The following is a 23,020-nucleotide window of genomic DNA, read 5'->3' on the forward strand; positions in this document are numbered from 1 at the left end:
GTTTTCAGTGTCTTTCTGTATTTGGTTTTAATAAATGGTCCCAACGTTTAAGTGGGCTTTTGCATGACAGTAGCTGTTATGCCTGGCAAGGTGTGAAAGTAGCTCAAGAGCAACTGCTGTCTGACAAGGGATAAAGCAAACAACTGTGTGCCCCAGAGTCTCATCACTCAGCTTAGCTCAGTTCAGCTCTGCTCCCCCCAACCTTGTCTAAAAGGCGAATGGTGCATACAAATACTTTCTGCACAGGAAAGAAAGTGTAAAAAAAGTAAACTGATTGTTTGTAGTAACAGAATCTGAAAACACTATTCTCAAAAGCTAACCTCCAGAGAAGAAATACCATTTTTTTATAGAATGCATTCTTTTATAGGGATTTACTATGTTTCATCTTTTTTTTAATGCTAGTATAAAATGGAACATGTATAAGAAAAATTCTGTAAATGCTTATAAACTTCCAAATCAGACACAATGAAAACTATGGAGCTGTGACTTAAAATAACTGACATAACATATAAATACTCATGCACTGTATTAGTTAAGTAGAAAAAAAATGAGTCTCATAATGCTAATAAATTTTTTAAAATTGCATTATGAAAAGAAATAAAGCTGGCAACATTTGTTAAAGCTTAAATAAAACTTAAATGATCAAGATTAAAACTAGAACAGCTACTAATACAAGAAAAACGCTCTCACACATGTTCAGAAACATACCCGCCTTCTACAGAACCTATGAGGCGATCCTCCCTTAGCAATGAAGTTTATACAAAAAAAAAAATAAAAAGAGAAAAATCATCCAAAAATTTTGACTATTTAATATTTTCCCATTTAACATAGTTAACTAAACATTAAACTTATAATAATTAAAAGAGATGTATTAACAGACCAAATAACCACATTGCTTATGTTAATCTGTAGAAATACTGAATCTGTGCATTTCTAGCCCCTAAGAGATTGGCCACCATAAAAATAATCTCAGCATATAAATATATTAATATACTAAAGAGTTATCTTTTTTTTTTTTTTAATGTAGGCTCCACATCCAGCATGGAGCCCAACACAGGCCTGATCTCACAACCCTGTGTAAGACCTGAGCTGAGATCAAGAATCTGGTGCTTAACCAACTGAGCCACCCAGGCACCCCAAGAATTATCTTTAATACAGTACAACTAAAATATTTTTTTCTGGAAAAAGTCTACTATTTCCATCTATATGTTTTAATTTTAAGGTAAAATGAGAAATGATTTTATCATTCCATGGATATTTCCAAATAGACTATTTCTAATAAAAGACTAGAGGATAAAACAAAAAAGTTATAGAATTATTCCAAATTAAAATTATTCATACACAAATTTCTCTGATACCTTAAATAAATTTTGGACTTTGAAATTACATTACAGATACATGATCAAAACTAGTTTATGGAAATAAGTTATAAATACATGGAAGCATAATAAAATCATATTAACAGTATAAGAATAAAGAATGTTGAGTGTCTCTTACCCTTTGTTCCAGTGCTGACTGAGTCTGTTGTCTTAAAAGAGCTTTAAATGGCCCCCCTTCTTTTCCAGCACTACCACTTCCCATTCCTACAGAACATCAGTACATAAATAACAACCAAAAAACAACTATAGAAACAGAAAGTTTAACTGCATTCATCTTCATAAATATCATGAGTCAAAATCTCTTAAAATGATCCAAACATTTAAAGTACTTGACATGCAATTAAGCACACATTTTACTCTATTTTATTCACAAAGTTTTCTTTAGAAGCAAGATGTAAAAACTGTACTGATTACAGCGAGTTTTAGACTCAATCTGTTCTAAAACTTATTTTTTAAAAAACTATGTTAATGTAATGAATTTTTCTATAATATTCAATTTTTAAAAGTTGAGTCTTCTAATACAAAATAATCAAGAAAATACCAATTACAATTGACCCTTGAACAACATGGGTTTGAACTGCACAGGTCCATTTATACATGAATTTTATTCAATAAATATAGTACAGTACTGTAAATGTACTTTCTCTTCCTTATGATTTTCTTAGTAACATTTTCTTTCCTCTTGCTTACTTCATTGTAAGAATACAGTACATAACACATGTAACAAAATATGTGTTAACTGACTATGTTATCAGTAAGGTTTGTGGTCAAGCGTAGGCTATTAATAGTTAAGCTTTTGGGGAATCAGAAGTTACATGCGTATTTTCAACTTGTGCAGGGGCCTGTTGCTCAAGGGTCAACTGTACTTACTATGCTAACAATTTAAGAAAACTAAAAGAAATCAAGAAACATCAAATGTTTGTTTAAAAGTAACTATAGAGAGGAGAAGCACTTTTAACCGTGCTTACTTAAAATATTCCAAAATTCTCTAAAGAGCATGAATTTTAAGCAATTTTGAAATGTAGTCAAATCTATTTTCTGATAACTTCCCATTCCTAAATATAACATTCATGACAAAACACTATTAACATTCATAGTTTTCAATACTCATTTGCAAAAAATCAACATAAAATATTTTTAAAAACTAAAAATCACAGACATATAATAGACACATCACAAATGTACATAGTTATGGATGAAAAGAATTCTATTTCCCAAGCTCTTAGATGTATTTTTTAAAGGCTTAATTTTTAATTTCTTTCCCTACTTTATTTTATTCTTTTGATAGTACCAATAGACCAATTACAATCAAAGAATTATAGAAAGCAGGGGACAGGTGAGAAGCCAGTGCTCTACAGACTAGAGTTAACAGTTCAATCCCACCCTTTCAAAACTGAAGATACATACAGTCAGATTTACTGCAATGACTTAAAAAAGGAACTAATTTACTTTTACATTTTTAGCTGTTCTTGGATAAGGAAACAAAGGTTAGCATGTGTATAGTCCCATTCCGTTCTTTAAAAATAAAAAAGGAACATATTTTTCTTGTAGTAACCTAAATATGATTTTTAGAGACTATACAATACTAAACATAGAAATGAAACTAAGATCTTTATATGAAGCATATTGAAAGCCGTAAAGTAAAATGTAATTTTGTAGAGGTAAATAAAACATCAGAAAATACAGCAGAATAATTTGAAAATTAATATAATGGACAGAAAAAAAATGGATAAAGAAAGAATACCACCAAAATGAGACTTAAACTGATTCAAACGGAATAATTTACTAATGTAACCATATGGCTTAGCAACATGATGGTGCAGGTCCGAAGTGAATGGAATTGGTGTGAAGGGAAAGAAAGTAAAGCATCTAAAACAGAAACTCTAGTAATGAGAACCCAATAATCATTGGAAATATGCAGAATCTATGTCCTCAGACATATAATTTTTTAATAAATAAAATAATTTCAGAATATTCATAATTATCCATCGAATAATCCTCAATCATGTCCTCACAATCATCGTAATCATTTAATTCTGTCCACCAATAAGAAAAATAAGAAGTACGCCCTGTGTAAGACACCCAATACTTCTTTATAGTATGAAATAATTACTTGTTTTCAAAGGTGATTTAAAATAAAGGGATTAAAAAGCTGACATAATGTGATCCTACCAGAAGCAGCCAGGAACAGCTCTTCACTGAAAGAAACACTTTTCCTCAGAACTGGGCTGACAGGGCTAGAAGGATGAGGGGGAAGGCTAGATTCCGAGAGGAGGAGACAGGACTTTTTAAGATGAAGGGAACCACAAGAGAGAGAGGGGGAGCTGGGACACAGGTAAATCCTAGGCCCCTGTGAGTAAGGTGCTGTGGAGGAAAGTAGCAGAGAAAAGATGCAGATTGAGAAGATGACCAGAAAATGCAGAATTAGGAAAGCAATGATGAAGCAAAACATAACAGTAAAAATGGATTTTAAAATGCTACACAAATCACACTAAGCATATGAAGTCATTAGCAAGACCATCTAACCAACACAATATAAATTAAAGGCATAGTCTAAAACCTAGCAAAACCTTTACAAGCTTTGCATTTCTTAAATTTTTTTAAATCACTAACATGGGATTTTATGTCATTCTAATCACTTGAAGCTGATTTCTCAAAAACACTTAAATTACCTGCCCTTTTTTTGCTTAAGAATGTATAAAGTTAAACTGTATATTTTATAAATATTTAAAGCCAGAAACTCATTGCCTCAAATATAAACATCATTTAAAGTGGCAAAGTACAGTTCTTCAAATGTTACTAAAACATACCACTTATGAGTATTTTCATTGAATACCCATAAAAAAAACCAGCATCACATTAAACAGTTGCCATCATTAATTTGAAATAAATATTAACTTTTTCCTGTAATATTCATTTTTGAGATGTATATTGCTACTTTTCTTTTTCCTCTAAAATTTTAAATATTCAAGTTTGATCATAACACTGTTCGCATTTACAAAGATTTGAGTATGTAAGGGGCAAATACTCTCAAATCACAAAACTTATACATGGTTAAAGCCTTTTTAAAAAAAAAAAAAAGTAAAAACTAGCTTGAGTCAGTTGTCAAATCAATATCGTAACACTTTCTAAAATTCCACTCCTACTAGTTGAGTACTTGGAAAAAATATGAAAACAAAACTTTGTAAAATGTGAAAAATTAGAATCTATAGAAATAAATCAGTATGAATTTTTTTTAAAAGAGACCTATTGGAAAAAAATACAATAGCTTTAACTACAAATAGAAAAGCAACTTTCTCAGTCTAAAGCTATTATTAACTTTATTCTATTTTTGGTTCCCCAGTTTACATGTAATCAATCAATCATAATCAGCTTATCCCCGCTATTTCTCAAGAGACTGATTTTGTATATAGGTAAATTTGAAGGCAAAGAATTATGAAATACACACTCAATTATAGTTTTAGAAATTTTAAAACAATCATAATTTTGCCATTTCAAATCTCTTCCAGAATGCTCCTCAGGAATATTCAAAGATATTTAGGGATCCATGATAAGCAAAAATACTAAGAACTGTTAATGTTCTATAAATATGCTATTAAAGAAAAGTGAATAGCATATGATAGTAGAAAAACAAAATTATTTAGAGGCATCGGGTAAATGCAGAAATACATGAGAATAGTAACTATTGTAAACAAATCTTTAAAAACTAAAACTATGGAACTAGAAAATAAAAGGCAAAGAAGTTTTCATTGAAAATACAATTGACTGCCTACAAGAAAGCTAAAGGAAGACACATCTGATTCAGTTAACTTATTACTTGACAGTCTTTTTTAGAGTTGCCTTTTTGGAGAATTAAAGAAAAGGAAACAGACCAAGCAAATACTTCCAAAAATTTGTCCGTGGAATGGCAAAGAATAAAATAAAGATAAAAACATCAAAAAGTAGCCTGGAATACACAAATAACCAGTGGTCAAAGCCCGAAAAAATATTCTTAAGAAAACTTATTTTTCAAATATTATCCTAAGTCTTTCTTGTTTTGATAGGCATGAATTTGAAGTCCAGAATCTCATCCTTTATTTAAAAACAAAACAAAACACTTCACTACAGTCTGAATGGTTCAGTTTTTATGGCATAAATATGGTTAAGATGTCACATTCCATAGCATCAATTACTATCAAATATCTCATGATTTGGGGCACCTGGGTGGCTCAGTCGGTTTAGTATCCGACTGGATTTCGGCTCAGGACCTGATTTCGGGGTCATGGGATTGGCCCCATGTGGGGCTCCATGCTCAGCGGTGAGTCTGCTTGGGATTCTCTCTCAGCTCTCCCCGCAGCCCCATCCCCGCGAGCAGGTGTGCACGCTTGCTCGGTTGCTCACTCTCTCTCTCTAAAATAAATACATCTTTTAAAAAAAACTCATGATTTTTAGATGTTACTCATATTATATATATGCAAATAAAGAATAAAGCCATTCTTTTCAAAGAATTAGGTATTCATAATTATCTTCCTCACATTTTGTGACTACATTTATAAAAATAGATACCAAATCTACCGGCTTTCCTTTTAATGCCCTTTCTTTACTTTAGAATTAGCACTGGTTTTCAATTAGATTTCTTTTCATTGTTTTCATAAAATCTGGGACCATTTTATAAATTTCTTGCCTAACACACATAAGGTTATTAAAGATGATAAAAAATGACACAGGAACTATGCAAAATGTTTTCATCAATCTGGAGAGAAAACTGCCAGACAAAAACAATATTTAGAAAAATTGCTAATTACTAACTTTTTAACTTTTTACATTTTACTTTTCTTAATGATTTGAATAAGTTAATTCTACTTTAAGAAGTAACGAAATAATCTGACTTTTAAAACAATTTTTATCATAAAACATTCATAGAAACTCACAGAAATTATTTGTCAAAATACAAATAGGAGAGGGAAAAATTATAAATTGCATACATTGAGAAATATGTAAGAATAACTAAAGCAAAAATGCTACTTTCTAACCTAGAGAGCAAAATCAAACACTTTAAATAGCAAGAAGTTAATAAATAGATATATGTACTCCAATATAACCATTTCAATTATTCTAAAAATTTTTCATAATAAAATCTTAAAATTAAATTCAGAAATAGACAGAAAAATGAATTCAAAAATGTTTCTACTGCATGAGGAACTAGATTGCAAGCTACTAATGTTACTTTCTATTCAAAAGCTTTAAGATGTTATTCCTCATAATATGAGCATGAAATGAAAAATGTCTACATGCAAAAATAAATTCTGGACTTCATATCTACACTATGATTAAATCAACAAATGCAGATCTTTGAACAAGATAATTTCTGAGCTACATGAAATTTTCATATTTTAATGGTAGTAACTGAAAATGATCAGTATTCACATTATCTTTTAACTTAAATGCCAAAAACAGGAGGAAAGCCTTGGATGGAAAGCTAATAAAGAACAGAAACAAATTTGGAAAAAAAAAAGAAAGAAAGAAAGAAAAAAGAAAGAAAAAGAAAAAGGTGGGTGGAAGTGCCTTACCAGTTTTGGGTGTCAAACTCAAATCTGTGTCAGAAGAAGAGGACTGTCGACTGTAGGACTTGGAAGGTGAAAAGGAATAAGTTTGGTTTTTCAGAGGGGTTGAGGGTCCTGATGAGTGAGTATTGGGATTGGGATCTTCATTGAAGGGAATCCTGCCAGAAGAAGGTGGAGAAATATTAAGCAATCATGTGCCAAAGGACCTGAAGGAAGGCAGCATGATCCAAACACCAGGAAAGTATTGGGCAGGGCCAGCAGTCATTTCTTAAGTGTGGAGCTGGGTATGAGGCCAAAGACAACCAATTGCTGTTTAACCATTCATCATTCTCCAGATAAATAATTATCTGCACTGAAACAGTTAATAAGCCAAGTAAAAAAGCAAAGCATGAAATGACAGACTAAGGGGGTAAAAAATATTAAAAGGAAAAATAAAAAAAAATAAATACATGACTGAAAATACTTTCAAATAAACAAGCTTTTTTAAGTTACAAAAGAAAAAATGATGCTGCAAATGGTGTGTGCAAATATTCACAACTGTTTTTATATTTGCACACACAGATATCTTCAAAAGAAAAATGTTTCCTTATCCTATAGCATCAAGAGTGCCACAGCTAAAAACACAGCAGAGAGAAAAATGAATATAGCTACACAGAACCATTGCATTTTACGTAGTAGAGTTTCTTACCTGTTTTCCAATAGCTCTCTTCCACAGAATAAAACAGACCCTATTATGTAACAGGTTTCATACATAAATAAAGTAAGCAAATCAGAAGCTTTGACAGCTATTTCATTTAGAATCCAATCATCAATTTTATTTCTAACCAGATGCAGAAATAATGGCAAAAACACATACTGGAGGATACTCCTAAAAACTTACAGGATGCATACATAAGATAGGGTTCTTACAGGATCTATGGAAGAGACTTTGGAAGCTAGAAGAACACTTTCATTTCAAAGTAGTAAAAGCCTCTGCGGTGGCTATATACTGGATTTCTTCACTGCAGCTGGACTTCAAGTAAGAAAAGGTGGAAGCCAAGACTTGTGGTACCTGCCTACACTACGCTACCTGCCTGCCTGCCCTTTGCAGCCACTCTGCCTGTGGCCTGCCTTCCCCAGCTCTTGAGTCTGAGCAGTCTCGTACCAGTATAGATGAGAGTGGGAACAGACACAGAGAAGTTCTGAGTAAGTCGTGAGCCAGTAGCAGTGTGAATTGGGCTGTTGTGAGTCGAGCGGCATCCATGGCTTGGAGGATGAACCAGCGGAGACCTGAGGGAATTTGTAGTCAAAGTGGAAGAAAAGAAAACAATACATACAACAGATAGCAAAGTTATGTTAAAATAATTTCAAAGGAGCTTTAGTTAGGGGAGAGGAATTTTTAATCCTCAACATGCAAAAAACAAACTGAAATTTAAAAAGAATAGCTAAATACTAACTCATTAGGATACAGTTATAGTTTTAAGGGATCGGATTAATAATTAGGACTGTGAATAAGAAAAACAGCAAGCAGAAACAGTAGCATTAAATAAGAAGAAGACTAAGATTTGAATTCTGAGTTGCTTTAAAATGTCTGTTATTATTTTGATCACCATAAAGCTTACTACACAGGGACAAAACACCTATAAAAGTGAAAAGTCAAATACAAAGTTATGTTAGTTCTGAAACTGCATTCATGTAATTAATTATATTTTTCTATAAAGAAAGTTTAACAGATGTTTCTGTCTATACTCGCAAGATAGTGGTACTAAAGAATATGAAAAATGACAGCATAAAGAAAAATGAATGAACTAAATGGATATAAGCAAATACAAACATTCCAGTATTTCAGCCCTCCAAGTATTTCAGTACTCCAAGTACACCGCTTTCCAGATTACACTGGAAACAAAACAAAGCAAGGGGACACTGCTTTTCAAAACACATTAATAAAACAATGTAGATAATTTTTGTCTAGCTCTCAAACAGAATATATTATTTAAATTTAAACAGAATCTATTAAACTACATTCTGAATTGAAATTTTATATCAACTGACATCCTGCAACAGATCATATCTATATGTATGTATAGATGTATTTATATCACATACACAGACATATATTCACATATAATATTTACATTTTCATGAAGAAATTTTGCTAAAAGGGCACAGTCACATCAAATGGGGGAAAATGGCATATTAGACAACTAAGAATCCTGTACTTCATATTAGCAATTACTTCACTAAGCAGCGCCTTTGCTTATGCATAATGAGGGGAAAAGAATCATATCTGAATACACTCTGAAAAACTATCATATCTTCATTTTTTAGAATTCAAATTAAAAGCAGATCAAGAGCTCAACTTTTCCAGACCTCTTCTTTTCTACTGGCCAGTGAACATTTCTGGAAATCACAATTTGCCACAAGGTTCAAACATGAGCTATCATTAACTGGCAATAATGGTCTTTCACAGTGCCTACAGACTATTTTCTGAAAATATCACTGGTTTTACAATAGGACAATGTTTCTGTTTTTGTTGCTAGTTTAAAATAAAAATGTGTTTAACACAACTGATAAAAAATCAAACATCTCATTGGTGACCTATTTATATAAACAACTGAGTGAGGTTTTATTTTTGTTTTTTCTTTCTGTTGAAGTGACCAATGAAGTTAAAATTCTAAGAATCAGTGCTGCACAGAGGAGAAATTACAGTTAACATCTTTTAAACAGTACTTTTTTTTTTTTAAGTAGAGAAGCAGATCATATTTAAATGCATTTTCTACCATCAAGATAGTTCAGCAAGGAAATACCAAACAGATTTATATCATTCATCACACTAAATATCTGAAACGGGAAATAAAAAAACAAAACAGTGGAGTAGAACACACCATTAATAAAGGTAAGATAAAATGAATAAAATAAAATGAATGTTGTAAAAGGTTCAAATTATGACATCTAATTAAAATTCAAATACAATGGAGCATCACCATATGTATTCTTGGAATTCTAATTCTTATCAGTCTCCTTTCATGAAAGATTATCTTGCAGTAATACCCCAGTGACATTTCTAATATTAAATCCATTCAGACAGGAACATAATCCAAACTACCATTTATTAAATTCCTGCCTAGAATCAACGTGATAATTAAACATCAAAATAATTATAATCAGTTCAATCATAAAACAATTTAAACTAGCACCCAAAATTGATTCACTATCAAAAATACACAGAAGCTGGCTGAAATAAAGCAGCCTGAGTACTGAGTTTGTTTTGTTTTGATAGCATGACTGAGGTAGTAAGATGCCTTTCAGAACATCTTAATGAAGCAACTTGAATTCTTCATGATGTGAATATTTGACAGCTTAGGGCAGATGGGCTACAACAAAATTAGAAAAGGAGAACACTTACACAATCCCAGCAGATTTATATTAATGGAAGTATTCCTAAATGCAGGCAAAATGTATTCCACTACTATCAATATATCATTTTAAGACACTAACAGATAATACAATATTCTCTTTCCACTAAATAATTTAGTGAAAAGAGGAAAAACCTTCAGACAATACTGCTGCAAAAGCCAGGCCCCCTCAGGCAACTTAGATAAAGCTGGAGGATGGCAAGAGAAGGAGGGACCCAAGTCTTTACTTAAATTTGGCGTGGAAAAAAAAAAAAAAAACTGAATCCCTCAAAAAGTTACACCTGCAATCTAACTTTACCTGTGGCAGCAGGCAGTTCATTTGTTTTTAAAAATATCTTAAATGGAATATAAAGCAAATCCACTCTTCAATTTATTTAAAATGAGTTATTTCACTTGTCAAGGTATTTCCCAATAAAATCAGGCAATATATATAATACTGTGCTCCCTCTTGTGACTAAAATTTAATCTAAATAACTAAAGGCCAACAGAATGGAAATAATTAGAAAGAATAAGCTTAAGAGGAACATCTCATTTTTAAAAATATTGTTAAAAAAAAGTTGAATCACCATATTGTACATGTGAAACTAATAGAACACTGTATGTTAATTATACTGGAGTTTAAAAAAAATTTTAAGAAGATTGTGATTGTTTTCTAGTCAACATCTCTTGACTCCTTTGAGTCTGAGAAGCATTTCAGGTTTTCTGACTACAGAATCCTGACTCCCTGATGATACAGGGCAGGGGTCAGCAAACTATACCCTACAGGTCAAATTCATCCTGCATCTATTTTATAAATAATCAAGTTTTATTGGAACACAGCCACACTCATTTATTTGCATACGGTCAATGGCTGTTTTCATGCTACAATGGCAAAGCTCAGTAGTTTTTAGCAGAGACTAAACTATTATTTACCTGCATCTTCTAGTCATTTACAAAAAAAAAAAATTTGTTGACCCTCGATCTAGAAGAATCTCTAAATCAGTGGGTCTCAATGGAAGTATTACTGGCATTCAGGGTGGAACAAGTCTTCATTGTACAGAGTTGTCCTTTGCTGTGTACAACAATCAGCATTTCTAGTGTCCCCAACCAGGATCTTCCCCTCACCCCAATCATCATGACAGAAAATTTTCATTTTAAACATTCCTTGTAGACAGCACCACCACCACCACCACCACATTGAGAATCTTCTGTCTTAGACACAAATGATAACACATAAGCCAAATCCAGAGAACCAAAGAGTTTTGTTGAACCACACTCAGTTTTTAAAAAATGTATGAGCCTCAATTCCTTTAGATCAGGATCAGCAAACTTCTTTTTTTGGTAAACAAAGACAGAAACTATATGGCTAGTCCGTGAAATATTTACTATCCAGCCAAGTTTGCCAATATCTGCTTTACACAGTCCTCAGTACTCCCTATTTAATCATACTCAACTATTTTATTTATATAAACAGTCTGGCCTCTGTAGACATTTCCATTTCAGACCCCTGCACAGGTCAATTTTTCCTGCTATACTCTTCCTTTCTATACTATGTTGCTAATAATAAGCATAACTGGTTTATCAGGTATAATAATGGGTTTAAAGTATTCCCCAAAGAATAAGTAAAAATTCCATAAATACCCATTTAATGCTTTAAATATACAGTGCCTAAAGATCTGAAATAAGTTTAGTGTTAGATTACTTAACTTGAATTTCATATTAAGACAGTACAAATAAAATATAGGAATAGCTAAATAGATTAAAGCTTCAGATTTTCAGTTACCTCTGATAATAAAAATTACCATAAGAAAAAAAAATCGCCATAGTGAAAATGTATGTTAAACAACTCTACTAGAATATTTCAAATCAAATGAAAATATATAGGTAAAAGATAAAAAGCTCCATAAGAATGATTCATTGATTCATACTTACTCCTTCATTTCTTTGGATGGGGAATTACATGCAGGAAGGAATGCTGCTGGGCTACTTAGTTTATCCAGTGTACACGCTGTTCCTATGGCTCGTACCACTAACCCAGATTCGCCTTCCAGATCAAAACACTGTAAGTACCCAACAACTGCATTTCCTCTCATTTCAAGCACTTTCAAACCAATCTTCCTCTGCAGTTCACCTACAAAAAAAAAAGGAAGAAAACTCATTCTGCTTCAGATCTTCACATTACCTAATATAAAGCTGGATATGGTAGCAATAAAAAAAGAATCAAAAAAATCATAGATTTTTAGAACTTGAAAAGAACCTAAAAGATTATCTGCTCCAGCCTCCTAATTTCAGGGAGGTAAGACATTACTAGATGCATTTTACAGATGCGGCAAATTAAGATTCACTCATTCATGCATTCATTTACCAAATAATTTTTGGTTGTGTACTATGTGCCTGGCATTCTTCCTTTCTCCTAAGTGCTAGAAATACAGAGGTGAACAAAAAAGATATATTATTTAATATATTAAATATAACATTATATATTAAGTATAAATATATTTATACTGATTTATATAGTATTAAAATGTAATTGATATATTTATTAATATAGTAGAAATGTATTTATATTTTATATTTTAAAACATAAATTTATTATACATAAGTATAACATATTTATATTAAATATAACATTTATACTTATTGTCTGATATATATGTGTGAGTATATATACATTTACATACACACACATATATACCTATAAATTTTAAATGATAAACAAGCTCTTCAAAGAAAAAGAAAAGTGACAGGGTAAGAATGGCAGGGAGGAGTAGAGAGAGCTAAAACAAGCTGTCAGAGGACTATGAAAAGGCAACAAAAAACATGAGAGATTACCTAAACTCTGACTACAAATAAATGCTAGAGGAAGGAAAACTGGAACCCATTTTTCTACTTCCTTGCTCAGGGTTCTTTCTACCATGCCACTTCATGAGCACAAATTCCTTTTACTACCTAGTTAGAAGGAAGTTTATAAGCTTCTGATTCAGATTTCCTCTTATAAGATGACAGTGTGTGTATGTTCAGGAAGACGGAGCCAAGGGAAGAGAATCAGTCATATATAATTCATAGCCTTCACTGTAAAATTTCAGATAGCATGTCAAAAGGAAGTGAAAAATGTAACAGTGTTAAGTAAACCAGTAATGAAGTTATTTTTTTTAAATACCTGACATTAAAGAAATGAGTCTCTGTCTGGCCTCATTTGATGCTCTTGGTGTACGAATTCGATCAATCCATTGATATTCTGGGTCTTCATTGACTACAAGCTCTTCTACAAAACCATGAATTATTACAGCTCTATAGCACTTTGGAATAGATGTTGCTGTGAAAAGAAGTTGTCTATTATACTTCTATTTATCACAAGGTTAAATTCAATTTTTTAAAAATGTACCACTAAGTTCTTACCTTTTGGATACGTAATACAAGACCACTTTTTACTATGCTAATTTCAATGTAATTATAATAGTCATAATTCCAATCAGTCTTCTAAATTCCATATTATTCTTAGAAGTAATCATTTTCTTTAATGAGACCTCTTGTCTTTCTCATAGTAAACATAGTAGATACAAATTGTATTTTTATAATTCGGAAAACAGTCATAGACAACCTTAAATAGCATTCAATAAGAAGTTTAAAAAATCAAAATGAATGTCAGCTAGGTAATCATTATATAAATAGGTACAAAGTGGGGAATAAATACAAAAAACTTTATTCAAAGCCCTTTGAAAAAGTTCTTCTGTACAACACATAGTGCAGTCTCAAAAATCATACCATTGCCTTTCTGACATAATCTGAGCAGTCATACAGTCCTGCAATTTCCAATAATCCATGGCCATATGGCCAACTGGTCCGGTAGTCACTATGCTACTTAATAAACTCATTTAATACATATAACACCAAATGTCATTAGATTTAAAATAAGATCTAGTCAGGGGCGCCTGGGTGGCACAGCGGTTGGGCGTCTGCCTTCGGCTCAGGGCGTGATCCCGGCGATCTGGGATCGAGTCCCACATCAGGCTCTTCTGCTATGAGCCTGCTTCTTCCTCTCCCACTCCCCCTGCTTGTGTTCCCTCTCTCGCTGGCTGTCTCTATCTCTGTCGAATAAATAAATAAAATCTTTAAAAAAAAAAAAAGATTTAAAATAAGATCTAGTCAGATTCGAAAAGGGGAATAATATTAAAAAAAAAAACAAACAAACAAAGGAAGAACCTAAGAACATCTACACCAAATTAGTCTCTTAAAATAGACATCCATGCCTTAAAGCTAACTCAACTACTTAGGAGTTTCCAACCCTATTAATCCAGGCTGGCTGTGATTGCCTACATCTGCCCAATGCCAGCCCATATTTCATGACACTTGAGGGACTGTACCTGTAGACGCCTATTTAATTTTGGATAGCATCACAATGTTTAGCAATAGTGCTCTGCTCCTATCTTAACAATGTCTTATACTAAAATACTACTGGAGGAGAGCCTGACTGGCTCAGTTGGTAGAACATACGACTCTTGGATCTCAGGACTGTGGGTCTGAGCCCTATGTTGGATGTAGAGATTACTTAAAAATAAAATCTTTAAAAAATAAATAAATAAAAATAAAAGTAAAAAAATAAAATATCACTGGATTTTTCTTTTTTTGACAGTTATACAAAGTTCAATATAGTCATATCTTTCACACATTAACAAGGCAACTTGTTCTAATTTATAAAAGAAAAACTGAATAAGCAATAAAACATTCATCACTGTGAAAGCAACAAGATAAATATGTGAAAATTATTTTAGAGCTTGTTTTTTCATGGAGATTGACCTACTGGTAGAAGAGGAAAACCTGCGGGGTGCCTGGGCAGTCCACTTGGTTAAAGGTCCAACTCTTGGTTTCGGCTTGTGTCATGACCTCATGGGTCCCGGGATCAAGCCCCACATCAGGCTCCTTGCTTAGTAGGGAGTCTGCTTGAAGCTTCTCTCCCTCCGCCCCTCCCCCCCTTACACGTTCTCTCTCTCTCAAATAAATAAATGAATCTTTAAAAAAAAAAAAACATTGTAAAACCTACATTAGATGAGTGCTGCAAGCTTCTCCATAAGTTGATATCTGATAATAATGCTTTTTTAAGGCCACTGGAGACTTCTGCAAAATACACATGTCCACCCACCACAAATGGCTCCATATCTGTATTACCTAATTTTAGATGGCCCATCTGAATTAAGTCTGATTAAATCACACACATAGACTCATCAAATTTGTTTTCCCAAATGTAGACATTAGAGAGCATGGGCTCTGTTTTCATGGATCCTGAAAGTACAAGTCCATCTCCCCCTATGTTGTTGCTGACTACTGACAACCAGCTGATATCAACGTAGCATAGGCTACTGTTCAGATACAGTGCATCACCTGTTTTATATCAGGCTTACACATGAGCAACGCAACAAGGCAGTGATTTTTCTTTCTGCATGTTGCCTAGATAAACGGTGGACTCCTCCTATTCACCATACAGTATAGGTAGATTTAAGTATATTCCCTTGTTTGGTTTTTAGTTAGGACTATAGCAAATGCTATCACGTTTTGCATTTCCAGACCACAGTCACTCCGATGTCATTTCTCTAAGGATGAATTAATTTGTAGCATTCNTGCAAAACACATTCCACCTTCATTTTTAAACTTGTTTCCAGTCATTCTTAGATATTTCAGAGTTGCACTGTTAATGTACTGTTTTTGCAATCAATTCTCCACCTTTGGGGCCAATATTACTAATATAAGATTTAAGTAAACAAGATTAAGTTGTTTCATTAATACATGGATTCTTTAAAATTCTGGAAAAAATCCAAAATCTTCACCAGTCACTCTTTCTACCAGCAGTAAGCAACTGTTACCAGCAATGTTTAATGTGATTCCTTCTAGGCTCTGGAGTAGGGGCTAGAGTACAAGCCAGAATAAGGTCAGGAAGGGTGGTCTCCTTCCTGCTGCCCCACAAACTCCTCTGACTTCATGGTCATGATAACCATGTACACCTCATGCCCCAGTGGACTATTCTAACAAAAATTTCTAAGAACTTGTAAAAAATTAGATTTCATTTACTTTAAAATCAGATAAATAGTCCCTGCTAGTAATTGTTTCTGAAAAATTGACAATTTTCTCTTTGGCAATAAAACCAAAGTATAATAGGTTTTCCATTAGCTTTCTGAAATATTAACTTGATTCCCTATATTTAAAAATTAAATTTCCTGTTAAATGATAAATAAAATGCATTTACTTACTGCAAAAGAATTTGACTCCACATGATGACTGCCTAAATCGATTTAAATCATTGAAGAGGTCTACTTTGACAACTACATTGATTTCCCCACGGATACCTAAAATTTCAAAAGGAAAATCCAAGTTTTTACCTTGACAAAAAAAAGGACAATTAAATAATCCAGCAAATGAACGCCAACTGATGATTTTAAAATATCAAGCATAATAGCAATGCTAACTTTGTTTCCTAATTATTTTTACTCTAAGTAGTTTATTACATTTTCTGAAGTACACATATACACTAGAGAATGAATAAGTCTCTACTAATTTGAATCAAGAGTAACTGCAGAGGAGCCACATTTAAATTGATGACAACAATGATGATCACGGATAATGTTCTAAATGGCTTAGGTGTAGTATCTCATAGTTCTCACACCAACCCAGTAAGGTAATTTCTGAAGTATTATCATCCTCATGTTACAGAGAAAAACATTAAAGTTTAATGAAAGTTAAATAATTTGCATAGTGTCAATAACTAGTTAAGCAGTACAGCCAGGATTAGAAGTCAGATCTTAAACGGTCTTAACAACAGATGCCAAGAATCTGATTTAACACAAAAGTTTTATTCTTTTCAATGAATATATTAAGTTAAAATGAACTAAGAAATTCTAAAAATAAGGGCTTTTTGGAACATGCCCTAATAAATAAAAATGACCCAGTCTCTAACATCTACTAAATATTTTTACTGGGCTGTCCTGATTGCATGTCAGTCAAATTCAGAGTTATAGAAGGCCTTCTAAAAAGAGTGACTTGCTCATTTACTCACTGAAATAATGAGATTATGTTCCTAACAAAGGGTCCCTAAACACATTAAACCAACTATAAACAGTATTTGATATAAAATATTTGGAAAATTCATTCATTCATACTGCTATTGCCTTTAATCTAAGCCCAGATTATTTCTCCAGTGGTGTGTTTTATTGGTAATACACTATGGGACTGGATTTTATTTCCTGACTACAAAGATAATACACATATATTGTAGAAAATATAGAAAAAAACAAAAGAGGAAAAATAGGATTATAGTCCAGAAATAAAACTATCCAAGAATAAACATTTTATCAGGGCGCCTGGGTGGTTCAGGTGGTTAAGTGTCCAACTCTTGGTTTCAGCTCAGGTCATGAGGGCCATAGGGCTCTGTGCTCAGCAGGGAGTCTGCTTGAGATTCTCTCCCTCTGCCCCTCCTCACACTCTCATTCTAAAATAAATAAATAAATCTTTAAAAAAAAAGAATAAACATTTTATCATGTATTCTGCCAATTTATCACATGATATCACATATATGCAATTCTTTTCTTTCTAAACAAATATGTAATCATCCTATAGTTTTATAATCTGAATTTTACAAAATTTTACAATGTTACAAATCATACACATTTCCTTATGCCACTCTATTCTAAAAACATGCATTTTGTTCTGGCTGCATAATTCATGGTCTATATGCTCTAATTTATTTAAGTAAATCTTCTTTTCCAATTTATTTTACCATTGTAAATATTAACAAATAATAATAGAATGTAAGGGTCACAATAAATATACTTTTACATAAATCTCAGTTTATCATTCTTATAATAAACTACTATCAATGGAATTGCCAGGTCAAAAATGTAAAATAGGCAGAAAGATGCTAGACTATAGAGAGAAGCATTTGCCAGTTCCTTATGGGTCCATCTGCCATTCTAAAAAGATGGCATATTTTCAGACTGGCAGTTCTCAAACTTTCTGATGACAGAACCACTTTTACAATCTTAAGAATTATTGAGAACTTCAAGGAGTTTTTGTTTATATGTGTCATATATCAGTATTTACGATGTTATAATTAAAATTAAAATTGAGAGGGACACCTGGGTGGCTCAGTCGGTTGGGCCTCTGACTTCAGCTCAGGTCATGATATCAAGGTCCTGCGATCAGATTCCCACTCAGTGGGGAGTCTGTTTCTCCCTCTCCCTCTGCCCCTCCCCCCTGCTCATTCTCTTTCTCCCTTTCTCTCTCCAAATAAAATCTTTTAAAAAATTTAAAAATTAAAAAAATTATATTAAAATTGAGGATGAAAATTAAAATTAAGGCTAAGAATTTTTTAAAATATTTACTTATTACTATAAACAACATTTTTATAAAAATAACTATATTTTGAAAAACAAAAAAACTAGTAATAAGAATAGCACTTACATTTTTATAGTTCTCTATAATGTTTAGCTTCAGGGAATACAGTTAGATTCTACTTCTGCTCTGCATTCAACGTGTGGTTATATTATATATCATAAAAACTCTAGAAAACTCCGCTGTACATTTGTAGATGATTTTTAAATGCATTTACTTGCTATATTGTACAAATTTAGCAGGGATTACTTCAAATTATGTTCAGAAAAATAACGAATCCACCCACAATATTTTGTGACTATCTATTAAAAAGAAAATACCTTTTAAAGATAAATATATTTTAAAACCACAAGTGTAGCACAGAAGTCTTTAAGGATAAATTTTAAAATCTGTGATTTATTTTCTTAAAATATACTCCTTACCATGTATGGTATCATAAATTGGAAACCATCCTGAGATGACTGTTGCAGCCTCACTGTAGAGTAAAGGATCAATATCAATGTACACTTTACCAATGGCATCATTTGCACTGTAAGTGTCATGGTCAAGAACCGTGATTTGTAGAGGTTCATCCTGTAAATCTTCATCATCCACCTAAAAGTATACCTTCAAATTAAATCTTTAAATTTTAAATCTTCATTACCATAAATATATACATATACCAAATGTAAAAGATTACTTATTTCTGGAAAAAAAAAACTTACAGATTTATCTCTAAGCACAAAGGTAAAGGGATTAACACACACATACACAAGTTATAACCCCTTTTTCTATAAAAGATGCCAAATTTCTAAGGAAAAAGAGTATAGTTTGGGGCACCTAGATGGCTCAGTTGGTTAGGCATCCAACTCTTGATCATAGCTCAGGTCTTGATCTCAGGGTTGTAAGCTCAGGCTGTGTTGGGCCCCATGTTTAATTTCTTTTTCTACATATCATCCTGTGTTTTACTACTCTACTTACAATATCCGACAAAAATGCTTAAAGAATGTCATAACAGAGTACATATATTATCTACAGGAGAGCAAGGATGCTAATGAGCACCATGATACCATCATTTCTAAAGACAACTTCACAAAATAAAACTGTAGGAAAAACTAACATATTATTGGTAAGAAAAAACAATTAAAGTTTATGAATTAAGTAAGTGAAATAAATGTTTGTTCTCTCTCCTTTTACTTACCATCAATTACTTATCACATGCCAAGCACTGGCTAAAAAGAGGGACTACAATGGAGAATGCAGTGAACTGAATGTTTCTGTCCCCTGAAAATCTGTATATGGAAGTCTTAATCCCCAGTATGATGGTATTTGGAGATGGGGTCTTTGGGAGGTAATCAGGTCATAAGGGTGGAGTCCTCACAGATGGGATTGGTATCCTTACAAGCAAAGACGGGGAAACACGATCTCTCTCCCTGCTATGTAAGGACACAGCAAGAAGATCACTATCCACAAGCCAGAAAGAGGGACCTCAGCAAAACAAAACCATGATGGTACCCTATCTCAGACTTCCCAGCATCCAGAAATGTCAGAAATAAAAGGCTATTGTTTAAGCCACGTACTCTATGGTACTCTGTTACAGCAGCCCAAACTGACTAAGGCAAAGAATGAGGCAAAAAAAGATTCCGGCTGCCATCCTCTGGATACCATTTCATCCTCTAATTTGCCAGTACTCCTCGTCAAATGTAGAGGTCAGATGGAACACAATATTACAGATATTTGTAAGGATGGGATATAAAAGGATTATTATTTTCTATAACTAAAATACTATACTTTTTAAATGCAGTCTATGAATGTTTGTCATTACAGCAGACATAGAATACTGTTCATTAAGACGGAGTTTGTGGTGAACTAAAATCTTTATTTTCCTTACATATGCTTTGGTCAAGTGATATCTCTGCAAACCATATACTTTGGTTCATTTTTTAAACTTAATTATGAAATATTATGCCTTTCCCCATTCCATTTAATTTCGTGTTGATTTTAGACTAACAATCTAACCTCTGAAGATTAAGAATTAAAGTACGAGCAAGAATTATTGCGGGTATCACTGACGTAATAATGTGACTGGATGATTTGTTTTCAAAAAAGGGGATACCTCTCTATAAGAGAGACATAATTAAAAAGTTATGGATGGAATTGCTAGTATTTTGAATTTGCCTTAAAATACTCCTGCCACCCCACCCTCCAAGTAGGGGGTGGTGTAACAGGTAAAACAAGAAAAGCACAATGTATAGGTAAAAGTAAAGGTAGGTGATGGATAGGTAACCTGTCTACTTTTATGCATATTTGAAAATTTCCACAGTGAAATGTTAAAATAAAATACTTGTTTTGATTTCCAATCCATATGAATCATATGTCATCAATGGTATTCCATATTACGGCATTACCTATATATTTAGTAAAAGGGAAAAAGTCATAAACTAAGCCATTAACCGCTGCTCCAAAGACATCCCATCCATTTCTTCATGATATTTGAGAGTTCACAACATAAAAACTAATGCCAATTGCAACTAACAAACAAGGTTAAAAAAGTATATAATTAATGTTAACTATAAACACAAAGTTTAAGAACATCTTTCACACAATATACACTATTATTAGAAGTACTAGCCAAAATAGTAAACTTAGTAAATTTTAAGGGAAATGGCTGGTAACTTTAGTTGCTAAATCTCATTAACATTATAAAAATCCCTTATTTCAGAAAAGTAAGTACAAATATATTATCTTTTAAAGTTACCTAAGCTACTTGAGTACTTTGCAGCTTTAAAAATTATGGTACTGCATCATCAAAAAAATGAAATTAATATTCTTAAATATTAGTGTCCTACTATCATGAAAATTACTAATAAGATAAACAACCCAACTTAAAAACGAGAAAGGAACTTGAACAGTTTTCCAAAGAAGACATACAAGCAGCTAATAAACACATGAAAAGAGGCTCAACGTTTTTAGTCATTAGGGAAATGCAAATCAAAACCAATCACATACCACATCACACCTACATTTTCCACATTAAGCTAGTCACCAAGTCCTGTGAAGTCTACCTCCATATTTCATCTCTAAATATCTTCTTTGGGGAGTTAAAATATGAGATGGTAGTTCAAAGTAAAAGAAATGCAAGTGGTCCTTAACCATAAAAAAGCATACGTCACCTCATTCATGACAAAAATGCATATTAAAATTACACTGCAAACATCACTTCACACCTACCAGGATGGCACGATTTTTTTAAAAAACAGAAAATAACAAAGCTTGACAAAGATGCAGAAAAATTAGAATTTTTTCATATGTGCTGGTGGGAATGTATAATGGTGTAGCTACTACAGAAAACAGTTTGGCAGTTCCTCAAAAAACTAAACATTACAATTTATCGTATGACCCAGCACTTCCATTTTTGGGCATATACTCAAAAGAACTGAAAACAGGGACTTAAACAGATACTTGTACACTAATGTTTACTGCAGTATTATTCACAGTAGCCAAAAAGTGAAAACAACCCAAATGTCCATCAACAGATAAATGGATAAACAGAATGTGATACACACACACACACACACACACAAGAATATTATTCAGCCATAAAAAGTAAAGAAATTCTGAAAGATGATACAACATGGATAAACCTTGAAAACATTATGCTAAGTGAAAGCCAGACACAAAAAGACAAATACCATAATGATTCCACTTGTATCTAACACAGGCAAATTCAAAGAGACAGGACGTAGGTTAGATGTTATCAGGAACTAGGAGAAGAGGGGGTGGTTACTGCTGAATTAGTTTCTATTTGGAAAGATAAAAAAGTTTTGGAAATAGTGATGCTTGTACAACATTGTGAAAGTAATCAATGCTACTGAATTATACTTAAAATTGGTTAAAATGGCATTTTAAAAATACATATTTTTGACTACAATTTTTTAAAAAATTTAATTTGTACACTACTCTTAAGTGGTTTTTGGTATATTCTAAAATCCAGAGACTATTACAGTAATAATAATATAATACTTTAAGGGATTATTTTTTTAAAATCTGTGTTCTTGCATTCATACACTGTATTTTCTTAACTATAACATTATTTTTTTAAAACTTAATAATCTTAGTTAAGCAAAAAAGAAAGTATTTTTATGGTGTAGGAAAACTACTATACCTGAAATAAAAGGTACTCCTATCATTCATGGGAGGAAGGGGTCATGTCAAAAAAATACACTAAAAAATGCTGACATTTAAAAACTTACCTTAAGGGACACCTGGGTGGCTCAGTAGGTTAAGCATCTGCCTTCAGCTCAAATCATAATCCCGGGACCCTGGGATTGAGCCCCACAGCAGCGGGGGGGGGGGGGGGGGGGGG

At 32.6% G+C, this 23,020-nt stretch overlaps 1 protein-coding gene and 1 pseudogene across 8 annotated transcripts in view; both read right to left on the reverse strand.

Moving 5' to 3' along the window:
- C2CD5 (C2 calcium dependent domain containing 5) overlaps positions 1–23,020 on the reverse strand; it is a 94,036-nt gene that overhangs the window by 57,059 nt on the left and 13,957 nt on the right. For 5 of the 8 annotated variants that reach the window (XM_040642238.1, XM_040642236.1, XM_040642237.1 and 2 more), the window contains exons 4-9: positions 19,098–19,269; positions 16,539–16,634; positions 13,457–13,612; positions 12,229–12,427; positions 6,929–7,080; positions 1,498–1,583 (exon numbers count right to left, since the gene is read on the reverse strand). In XM_040642238.1, coding sequence (XP_040498172.1) covers positions 1,498–1,583; positions 6,929–7,080; positions 12,229–12,427; positions 13,457–13,612; positions 16,539–16,634; positions 19,098–19,269 — 861 coding nt within the window. Of the gene's footprint in view, positions 1–1,497; positions 1,584–3,551; positions 3,744–6,928; positions 7,081–8,066; positions 9,406–12,228; positions 12,428–13,456; positions 13,613–16,538; positions 16,635–19,097; positions 19,270–23,020 lie in introns of those variants that run through there. The other 3 variants (XM_040642239.1, XM_040642240.1, XM_040642241.1) reach the window with 3 other exon arrangements.
- LOC121105441 lies at positions 14,406–16,455 on the reverse strand (annotated as a pseudogene).

The sequence above is a fragment of the Ursus maritimus genome, unplaced genomic scaffold, assembly GCF_017311325.1.
Source record: "Ursus maritimus isolate PB19 unplaced genomic scaffold, ASM1731132v1 scaffold_26, whole genome shotgun sequence".
Lineage (NCBI taxonomy): Eukaryota > Metazoa > Chordata > Mammalia > Carnivora > Ursidae > Ursus > Ursus maritimus.